This window comes from Bidens hawaiensis, unplaced genomic scaffold, assembly GCF_021521415.1.
Source record: "Bidens hawaiensis isolate Kalapana, Puna unplaced genomic scaffold, B.hawaiensis_p1.1 tig00014712_1, whole genome shotgun sequence".
In the NCBI taxonomy this organism is placed as follows: Eukaryota; Viridiplantae; Streptophyta; class Magnoliopsida; order Asterales; family Asteraceae; genus Bidens; species Bidens hawaiensis.
In genome coordinates, this window is record NW_027492287.1 from 516,015 (window position 1) to 528,005 (window position 11,991).

General features: G+C 33.9%; 1 protein-coding gene across 1 annotated transcript; it reads right to left on the bottom strand.

Annotated features, from left to right (window-relative positions):
- Positions 1-288: 288 nt before the first annotated feature.
- Positions 289-10,959, bottom strand: LOC143547347 (nucleoside hydrolase 3-like). The gene is made up of 12 exons (XM_077038797.1): positions 10,814-10,959; positions 6,871-7,050; positions 6,678-6,788; positions 5,221-5,556; positions 4,960-5,136; positions 3,869-4,147; positions 3,589-3,711; positions 3,062-3,259; positions 2,714-2,967; positions 2,334-2,538; positions 1,947-2,252; positions 289-591 (listed from the first exon to the last, which is right to left on the bottom strand). Exons 1-12 carry the CDS (start codon positions 10,856-10,858, stop codon positions 289-291), a joined length of 2,517 nt encoding a protein of 838 aa, XP_076894912.1. The 5' UTR covers positions 10,859-10,959.
- Between the last annotated feature and the right edge of the window lie 1,032 nt (positions 10,960-11,991).

Sequence of the window (11,991 nt, forward strand, 5' to 3'; positions counted from 1 at the left end):
TGAAACAAATCAAGTGGAAAATGGGAAACAGAACATGTTTTGCATACTAAGGCCATCGCATGCGAAGATCAATAAACATCAATGTACAACTCTACCGCCGACTTGATAACGTAAGCATGGAGTTACTTGTTAGTATGGGCAACTCAAACCCGAGTTGATTTAGTTCATATTAAAGATCATCGTGACTTAACTACATTCATGATATCAAAATATTGTGTTAGAAGAGAAAACCTTTGGCCTTTCATTTCTAAACAAATATACGCGAGAAGTTTACTATTCCTCAAGATTTTACTTCCAGTAGCTACTTTGTGGTGTTTCCCAAATTCTTGTTTGCTCATTGAAGCTTCCAATTACAGCAGATTGTTTGTCATCAGCAAGCCGATCAGCAACAACGTCATAATATGATACATGATCGAATTTCTGCAATATTTTGAATGACTTCCTTCGTTTCGGATCAACAATAATTTGCCCATCTTTAGATATTTCTCCTGTTGCTCTAACTTTAAGATATTTCACTTGAAAGGTTGAATTTAAAGCTTGTTGATCTATGCTTAAGATAACTGCACCAAGCATCTCCCCCAAAAATGTATCCTGCAATACGTGTAAATGAATGTGCTGTTTACAAAAATCATGCACGTTATAAAATGGACTGTTGAATAATGGGTCACACTGTCACAATGGGTTTGGGTCAAAACAGGCCAAGTCGCCTAGAAATACTTTGTCCATAAACCCTTTACTATTATTATTATTATTAAGCGTGTCAAATATTATTAAAAAACTATATAAAATGGTACCCAAAAAAATGAACAAATTTTGTGACTTTACCCTTCTAGTTAGAGATGTAAATGAGCTCAGCTCATTTAAGTTAAGAGAGGTCGTTTTAAGCCTTAGTTCCAAAGCTCAAGTATAGATCGTGACTAGATTTTCAAGTTCAAGCTTGGCTTGCATATTTTTTTTAATAATTAAGTAATATATATATATATATATATATATATATATAGGATTTTAATGATCCTTATTAAATGATATTAGCTGATAATAATCCCAAGTCAGTTTATTGCCACTGGCGGCCCCAAATTTAAAAAGTTACCCCCCAATGCCTCCCCCCCCACAAATATAAAAAGGACTTCACGGCGTTATAATTTTTTTTTTTTGAATTTCAAACTAATGTTTTAGGCCTTTTGATCGGAAGGAGGATACAAGTATATTGATGCAAAACTTAGTTCGAAACGGTGCTCCAAAACGACGAAACACTGCTTCAATTCGGGTGTTTGAATTTCCAATTAACAAAAATAAAGCCGTTTGGATCACCGTTTTGAGCTAAGTTTTACATCAATCGACTCGTATCCTCCTTTCGATTAAAAGCCTTAAAACATTAGCTTAAAATTTGAAAAAAAAATATTACCCTGTTAAGTCCTTTTTAAATAGGAGACCATTGGGGCCAACTTTTTAAAATTTTGGACCGCTAGTGGCAATAAACTGACTTGAGATTATTATCGGTCAATCCCATTTAATAGAGATTATTATAATCCAATAAACCCATTTATAATTATAACTTTATGCATAACATATATATTTAGTTGTTTTATCATAACCTTATATATAACAATTGTTATTATATATATATATATTATTAAATAAAATTATATTGATTATTTAGAGGGGCACGAAAAGACCGGTTTTAACCTAGTTTGGTCCAAACTGGAATTGGTTCTAACCCGAACAAGATTGGAAAAAATAACCCGATTTGTGCACCTCTACAATATGTTAAGCTTGGGCTCAACACGATTAGCGATCTATAGTAGCTCACAAGCATCTCAGCTCATTTACACCCCAAGAGAAAGCATAACCAGTATTGACCAGTTCATAAGTAAGTGGTCGAAATTACCGCATCAAATTGGGCAAGTGCATATAACAAAATCAGAATTAATTTAGTTCGCAAGTACCATGTGTTGATATCTATGATTCTTCTGTTGCAACTGATACATCCTTGCCAGCAACCATTGGCTGAAACGAGCTTCAGGTGTCTTGTTCTCCAAGTCGAGCTTTTTAATAATATGTGGAAACAAACAAACCTTTCGTTGCAGGCTAAGAGGGATGAGTGTCACATAAAGCATTGAATTAAACACCACTTTTGCAGCTAAAGGGTCTAGAAACATGTTCATTTCAGCATATTTGTTTGAAGGAATATTGATGACATTTCCTTTATCATGTCTGTTGTAATCAATATGTCCACCTAATATAAATACATCCTGCAATAAAATTCATGATCTATTATTACGATGCGTGATTCTTAAAGGATAGCATAGTTATGTTTACTAAACTCGCTAAACCTGAATGATGGAACTAGCATTTGCATCTGCAAGTATTATGTTTGCTAAAGTGGTCAACGGTCCGTTAGTCAAAATGGTAATCTTAGATCCAGGATCAGTTGATTTAACTAATGATTTCCAAACTTCTAGTGCTAGTGGTTGTCTAAGTTGAGGAAAATCAGTATTCCTAGGAGCTCCAAATTTTACAGAGTTTTCGGCTGTATACCTGCCAAATTTAACCATGATCTCTATTAGAGGTGGCAGTTTCAATCAGTTATAAAAAATAAATAAATAAATAAATAAAAAAGAAAAAAAAAGGAGCGGATGGAAACTCATAAATTGAAAATTTTAATACAAACATCCCAGTAAGATGGAAAAGTTGTAAATAGTTTTACAATTACCTTCTTGGGCTTCTTGGTAGATCGCGTGCAAGTCCAAAAAGAGTGTCGGAATCTAATAAGCCACCACTTCCATGAGGGATAGCCTTCAAGTATTTGCAATCTCCAACACTTGGATCATTCGGGTTGGTCTGGTTTAAACCAAATGAATCCCCTAAACCGACAACAATATCGTCACGACCCATCATATGCAACAAATCATAGATTACATCTATTGTTGCTGCATTTGCCCACCCTGTTGGAGTTACTAATATTGCCTGAAATAAAACCAAACAAAAAATGAAAACCATGTTCATCTACAAGCATGCACTGAAATATAGAGATAATTGCATGAGACATATTTTTCAGTACCTTGAGATTTATTGTCTCCACCGGTACTTTGAGAAGATAAAAGAGAGCAAGAAAATCTCCTGCACTCATATCCATGTCGAACACGACCGTTTTCCCTAGTTTTTTCCCTTCAAAATCTGGTTTGTGAAGAACTTCCTTGTAATAAGGAAATTGAGATGTGAAATTGAATCTCCCTTTATTTTGTGGCGTGTTTAGTACCTGGTATACGTATATAAAATCAAATAAACCAAAGTGACATATGTTGTGTATACAGTACGTGCAACAATGTATTGCCACACGGGTTATATTTTATTTCTAATGGGCTAAACACACAAAAGAAAATTCATAGTTTGTTATAAAACCGTGTGAAAGATTTTCTTTTTAGATATTAGGTTATTACTGAAATAAATAGTTTTTGTGTGGGTTAATTGCACCAACATGCAAATACTTATACGGTCCCAACTCATACAAGAAATACATGTTTTGACCCAATCCGTTTGATCCACCCATTTTCAACTTCTAAGAAAATATAGTTTGAATCAACTTACGTCGAGAAAACTGACAAAAAATTCTCTTTCAAGTGAGCTACCCTTGTCACGGTTTTGCTTTGCCCTTGTAGCAACCAGTACATGCACCGAATCCGGTCCACTTACTTCCTCTGTGTAACCATCCTGATTTTATAGTTTCAGTATCTAAACAGTTAATGAAAATGTTATAACAATAGGGATAATTATTTTTATATTTTTGTGAACTAGTTAGACTTTTTGTGCAAGCAATCTTCTAAGTGATACTAGTATAGAACAATGGATTGCTGTAGCAAGAAGTTACCTTACATCTCCCATTATTTTGGAGGCAAAATGGATCTTGAATGCCTGTTTGAACATGACCACTATGAACTCCATTTTTCTTTAAGTTGAATTTTGGAACACTATCGTTATTAAAAAAATTGTTTGAGCCATCAGATATTCCATAAGGTTTATTGGAAGTGATAACAGTAATATTCATATACTCCATTTCAGAGAATTCGTTTTCTCCGTTCTTTTTGTGCAAGTTACGCATAATTGAAGTGGAAACACCTGACATAAATGAGTCCCACATAAAATAACTCTGCAACAATGAAACAAGGTATAAAAAGGTTATCTTGTCAAGACTAATTGTACATATAACCATAACTATATAAGTTACTAAATATAGAGAAAATAACACTTAGAAAAGCCTATATTGAGCCCATGGTCCATAAAGAAATAAAACATAATCAAACTAATACAATATTGAATATACATACAATTATCGCACATAATTACATATCGAGTTACAAAATATCACATAAAGTAATAAAAATTCAGAAACTAGCTATTATTTTATAGGGGCATAAAATGAAAAAGAACATAACAAACTTTACAAGTGACTAAAAGTGTGACTCCTCAACGGGTAAAATGATCATTTTTTTCAAGTCCAAAATGAATAAACTAAAGAACACACAACACGAAATCGAATAACTCCCAAAAATTTATTAACCAAGAAAACTTAACTCAAAACTTGATTACAATGTAAACCACAACTCGGTTTATTTAGCTAACCTAAACTCGTTAGACTATAAAACGAATTGTAACTAACTAGATAAATATAACCAACTTGTTATTATCTATGTTAGCCACCTTTATTTTGTACTACAAGTCTACAAGTTCGGTTTCTTACTTGTAGTCCATGTTACTTGTGGCCCATGTTTGAACATTAGGCAACGTTTATAAGACCTAAGGCCTTAACGTCGGAGACCATGAGTGTTACAAGTATCAGTTTTACGGACGATATGTTTAACTTCAAAAGGTCGAGGATGAAAACTATAATTTCACACCAACAACATAGGCAAATGCGTATTACTCTAGTAATTAAGTTAAAGATGTGTTTAAGTTTATTACCTTATAGAAATGATTGTCAAACCAAGTATCTCGAACCATCTTTAATGTCTTGAAAACATATTGTGCCTCATATGTACGCTGGTTCTGCTCAAATTCCTCAAAGAAGTTTTGAGTTATGGGAATTGTATTTGTTCCATCTAGGGGAACAAGTGTAATTGGAATCCCAGAATGAATAACCTGTAAAACACACATCCAAACACCGCCTTTAGTTATGAAAGATAAACACAACAAGTACTAATGTCTAATAAATCCTATACTTACCTGGTATGCGGCAAAAGGATCACCAAAGAAGTTAAACTCAGCATAAGGATTGCTTTTGTAGCATGTGTATAAATTACCATGTTTACCGCACAGTTGAGGCTGGCAAGATGAGTTGGCATTTTTGGGACAACAACCAGTTGGATTCTTTGACCTCACACCACCACCCATGACATATATATGCTCAATGTTTTTCTTTAAGTGTGGATTGGTCATAAGAAAAATGGCAATATTTGTGTGGGCTCCTATCACAAATAGACTAATGGGCCCAGCGGATATCTTCTCGATTATTACTTGCTGCGCTGTAGGTTGTTTAAGAGGCGTGTATCTCCTGCTTCCCTAGTTCATAATTGAAAGTCAACAAACGCATTAACTGTCTAGAGTGCAAGCAGAGATTCACAATCACAAATGGGCCTGGGCCTGAGACCGTATAGGCCCATCCAGAATAAAGACCAATTGGCCCTGACCTGGGTTAAGCTCGAAAGCCTGTTTGGGCTGGAACATATTTTCCGAAGTTGGGTCCAACCCTAGCGTGGTTAAGCCCAAAAGCCAGGCCTTAGCCCAAAAGGCTACTTTTTATGTATTTTATTTTGTACAAATTCTAGGATATTAAGTTACTAACTATAAAATTTGTCTGGGGTATATTGTTTAAAAAATCTTTAATTTATTGCTAATGCTTTATATTACATTAAGTTTGAGTAATGTTATAATTTATAATCACCTTTTACACTTGTTCTTATAATTTAAACCACTTGTAAGTTTTATGTGTTAATTAATGTGACTTGGCCTCCAAGTGTGACCTGGTAGAAGTGTTGACCGAGAAAAGAGGAAAAGAAGGTGGTATTCAGTTATGGGAGCATGGAAAGGAACATGGACTAAGTAGCTCAATTTAATTTTCTTTTGTTTTTTTTAAATAGCATAGTTGCAGGCATTTGTTTTCATAGAGTAAAAAGCACTTTCACATTTCAAGTATTTTCTTTTTGTACTTGCTTTTCAGTTTCAATATTAATCCCAGAAAATTGTCCCATTTCGAGCTTCTTCTTTGTTTAATTTCATCTCTGTTTTCCAACATTATGTTATAATTTTTAGCAAACTTTTACATAAATTTTGCAAAATGTGAAATAAAGAAGGCCTAAAAAAGGAGTGGGTTTGCTTAGGACGGATCAAGCCTATATTTTTATAGAATAACCCGACCCTTTTTAGAAAGGTCCAGGCTCTTTAGAGCCCAAGCCCATTAAGGCCAAGGCTTTGTATTAGGTAAATTACAATCGTAAGGGCAAAATGGACATATAATACCGGCATAAAAAAGTTAATACCAATTAGTGGAAATGACAAAAAAGTGTGACAACATATGAACTTCAAGGACGTTTTTTTTACTTACTGAAGTTAAGGATATGATCTTATCTGATATCTCATATATAAAGCACGAAAACGGTAATTTACCCTAAGGTAAATAATACCTGTGGAAGAAAGCTTTTCCTATAGCCAAAGTTTGTATCTTTATACAATCGTCCTCCAGGTCCCACAGGTATAGCCTGTCTATATCTACATGGTCCAGCTGTACCACTTCCCTAACCATATAGATTTGGTTAGTTAAATAACTGTTTCCATATGAGTAAGATGTAAACTCAATGGACATGATTAGTTAGTTACCTGGTCAATTATAGGCATATATCCACCAACATTTGGTTGTATTGTACCATCTTCAAGTATACCACCCTCACCTCCCACACCAACGGCTATATCATCTCGACCCATCATGTAAAGAATATCATAAATGTGGTTTACCGAATGACCACCGTCTGACCACTCATTTGTGTTGATAGTTATTGCCTGTACCAACATATAATTGTCCTCAATTAAAATCTTGCATTTGATTTGTGACTCAAAAATCAACTCTTGACCGCATTTAGAATCCTTTTTAGCTGGTTAAGTTTACCAAACTGAAACAAGAGGAATTATAGTTATACTTTTTAGTTAAGAGTTTCAGTGTTTCAACAGAATCGATGTGATGGTCCGCGCCCTTTAGAGGGAACATCTTCGGCCTATTTTTGGTACAGGTTTTCATAACAGTATCTGCATAATCTAACTAAAGTCTAAATTACTAATAAGAGTAGAAAACCAAAAATGAAATTTCACCGTGTACTGTTTTAATGATATCTGCAATTTGCATCTTAACTTTATAAAGTTATACTTTTTATTAAAATTGTTATTCTATGTATTATGTTACTTATATTTTGATGAAAAACGTGTCGGCAAATAAGATCAAAAGTATCTTAAAAATTCTACAAGTTGATTTTGAATTTATTGAGATTCATAAAAGTTTAAGGACAAATTTCATAAAGTAATATTTTGTTCTGAAGATGTTATAATGGTACTTGAATAATATATAGTACTGGAACATTGATGGTAAACAAGCCCAACTTGAAGTTGAAATTTCATTTAATTCATAAACAATAAAATATATATCAGAACTGCAAGATCCGCTTTTAACTCTTATAAGTTATAACAAGTGGCTAATTAAGATGGGAAACAAGCCCAGCTTGAAGCTGGAGTTTCATTTATTACATAAGCAATTGAATATATATTTGAAGTACAAGATCCGCTTTTAACTCTAATAACTATTTGCTATATAAACTGATTACTAAATGGTATGTGGTCTTACGGTATCAACGTGATAGAAAATGTGTACACGTCGGTCGAAGATTAAAATCTCATGATTGATTAATGTGTAGATTAAGATGTAAGATTAAACAGTATTTGTAAACCACATAAGCGCGTGCAAGTAGTGATTCAAGGATAACAAGATAAAAAAAAAAAAAAAAAAAAGAAAAACAAAAAACGAAAACAAAAAGTTTTAGAGTGTGTTGTGGCCACCGCCAAAGGGTGCCACCAATTACCACCGTGGATTCATGGACACCAAACCCATTACATATTCAGCGCCAAAGCGCGCCAAACAAGGGGCCATGAGAATAATGTAGGGCGTGAGGGCATTTGGAAGGATTTTTAATTATCAATTAATAATATAACTGACCGTTTCACCTTAACTAATTATTTATTTACCCCTTTCACGCACATGATCTCTCATGGCACACTCTTTTGAATTTGTCAACTAAGCACTTGCATTGCATGATTTGTCTCTTTCACATTGCTCTTTTCACCCCTCTCGTAATAGCATTAGCTCTCTCTCTCTTTAATTTTATATCCCTTTAAACAATTGAATTCAACATTGGTCTTGAATTGAAAATCCCACTCACTTTGTCAGACCAAGTGTACTGAGCTCTAGGGCATATAGCTCTCTCACTTTGTCAACCGCATCCTGTACGGGCGCTCTAGGGCATTGGCAGGCTAACATGTGCGAGAGAGATGTAGTCATAATTGGGTTTAGTTGCTTCTGAGGGAAAAGTAGTTGTTGGCTATTGAGTAGAAAAAAATTACTTTTGTTACAAATTATATTAAAAAAAAAATTCGATCTCTTAAGCAATTTTTACCCACGCAATTCCTTCTTTCATCTATTTTACATCCAATTTCTTCACTTTCAAACAATTTTTAACCAACCTTCAACTCTTCAACTATAAATCATTTAAACCAAACAACCTTTTTTTTCAAAACCTTCAACCAAATGACCCAAAGACATGAATGATGATTTTGATCTCCTATAGTAACCGGTTCATACGACCAGGCTGGGATATAGAAGTAAAGCAAAAACAAACCCTCATGTTCAACTTCAACCAATGCGTAGTCTAAATCACAAATTGAAAGTTTAAACTCAAAAATTGATCGACTGCTCGGGTTGAAGGAACAAAAGCAAATGGCCCTTGATCTTAAACTACTCGTGTCTAACATCAACCACTCGATCAGGGATGATGTAAGAACGAACTGTTTCATTAAAACTTTTTAGTACTTTGGTTTCCATACTATTTACTGTCACATTTTTTTAAGTATTTGTAATTTTATTTTTTATATTTCTTATTTTATAATTAAAATAGTATTTTTAATGTAAGAGCATTTCCAGCAGGTCCTCAATATTATTGTTATATTATTGTGAGTAAGTTCTTTATATTATATACAGTAGTTGTGAGTGGAGGAGACAAATAAACTTTTGTTAATAAGTAACTTTGGAGAAACATTGTTTATCATCTATAATTTTTTAATGTTTTTTGAAGTTGATAGTGAGTGAAAGGGAGAGAACATGTAATGATAAAAGTATAAAAGATATTATTTAATTGAAAAGAAGAGAGAAAATATAATGTTTTTTTTTAATTAGTGTGATTCCCAATCGGTTCTCCATCTCCAAATATAAAATTACACTAAAAATCCATATTTTTTTCTCTTATTCTCAATTAAATAATATTTTTTCTACACCTTTATCATTACCTTTTTACTCTCATTCACTCACAACCACTTTTAGAAAATATTAAAAAATTATGAAATATGAACAGTATTTCTCTAAATTTAACCATAAACACTAATAGCTTATCTCTCTTTTACTAACAATCAACTTGAAAAATATTAAAAAATTATACAATATACACATTCACATAATATGAAAAACTATGGATGCTCTAAACAATATAAATAAATAAACAAACAAACAAAAAAAATAAATAAATAATGATTAACAAAAAGAAAGAGTAAAATAATTGTGACTAGGTGAGAGTGTATGAGAGCCCTACATAGTACATGCACTTTTTAGTTAGTCCGAATACAATTTCATATAGTCCCATTATGGTTAGACGGTTAGCAAAGTCTTTCACACGTCATCATTCGTACAAATATCATTTTCAATTATTATTCCAAGTGATAAAAGGATAAAAAGATAAAATCTATATTCTAAGGATTTTAGGCACTTATTTTCGCCCAATAAGAGCATTTCCAGCCCGTCTCTCATCCTATCTCTATAATTACATCAAAAAACATTATATTTTTTTTTCTTATTTAATTAAATAATACTTTTTTATACCTTTATCATTTCAATTTTCTCTATTCACCCTATAATTTACAAAAAATACTAACTTTTCCCTAAATTTACAAAAAATCATTATCTTTTCTCTCTCCATCCTATAATTTACACTCACAACCACTCACAAACCCACCCTATAATTTACAAACTCTCCTAGCATTAATTTAAGGAATGGGTTGGGAATGCTTTAACATGTGGGCTTTCAACTTTTAACCCTAAATTTCTGAACCATAATTTTCTTCATAGTTTAATTAATTACTCATGCAACCAAATACTTTGGAATTTTAGGTTTGGAGACCAAGATAATTAACATAATACCAATTGAAATTAGATTTGTTCCCCAAATATCATTACTGGTAGTTTTTGGGACATTTTGTATGTTTCGGTTTTTGGTATTGTGGTTTCTTGACTACAAATGAATTTAATACGATTTTTGGTTTATTGATTAGCCATGGTTACAAACCAATCTGATACCATCAGTAGACAAAGAAAGAAAAAACAAAGCAATACCAAAACGGATACCATTCTAAAATAGCAGTACCTAACTAATAAATTTGATACAGTACTCGGTACCTAGTTTTCTCAAAACCATGATGCATGTAGTATGGAGAACAAGAACAATAAAAATCGAACCTGCAAATCGAATTCGGATTTGTTAAGCTTGAGGAGGTATAACATGGCAAAGAAATCATCAGAATCAAAATCCGTATCCAGAAGAATCCGGTGAGGACGGGCAGCGAAGCTGCTAAATCCAACCACAGTGATGATTATGGCAAACAACAACCTCCGCCACAGCAGCAACAGCTCCATTATTTCCGATCAACCTCCAAGGTTAACGAGAATATTAAATTTGTATCACGTTATTAGGTGAAAATTCTGGAAAACAAAGGTTAGAGAGAGAGAGAGAGAGAGTGTTGTGAGGTTGATGGTGGACCAGAATCAATATTCGAATACTGATGACGGGTGGACTCAGAATGTCAACTACTTTTAACACCTTTAAAAGTTAGATGTTTTTTTAGTTATTTTTATTTATTATATAATTTTGTCTCTTTTATAACTTTTATATTCTGTATGGTATGTGGTAACAGAATGGACGGCGGAATGAAATGAACGTGGTAATGGAATGGATAAATGAATGAAATACGTTATTACCATTTCAATGAGATGTTTGGTTATCATTTGGGAATGAAATGAATGAATACCTTCTGTTGTTTGGTAGGTAGGAAAGAAAGAAAAAAATTAAATTAAAATGGTAGTGGGGTAGCGATGGTGGTGGGAGGTAGGTGATGGTTGTGGCATTGGTGGGCGGTGATGGTGGTTGGCTGTGGCTGGTGGTGGGCGACGGGAGATAATGGTGGTTGGAGGTGGGTGGTGGCGGGTGGGGGTGTGTGGTGGCGGTAACGATGGAGGTAGCAGGCGTGGTGGCGGGTGGTGGGGCAGCGGTGACAGTGGGTGGTGGGGAGGCCGGGTGGTGGTGGTGAGGGGAGAGGGTGATGGTTGGTGGTGGCTGGGGGTAACGACGATGGTGGTTGGAGGGTGGTGTAGGTGATGTAAAATGAAAGAGGGAATGAAATGAAAAAAAACATGAGGTATGGCTGGAATGAAATTGGGGTGGTTTAGAGGGAATGAAGTGGACTAGGTAATAGGTCATCCCATTTTTTTGACCAACCAAACACATTTTTCTTCACTCCCTCACAATGAGTCATTCCATTCCGCCCTCCATTCCTACATACCAAACCCTACCTTTGCGTATTAACTTTCATATAACGGTCTATCAAGATACTAACGAACATTCAGCCAAAATTTTAAGT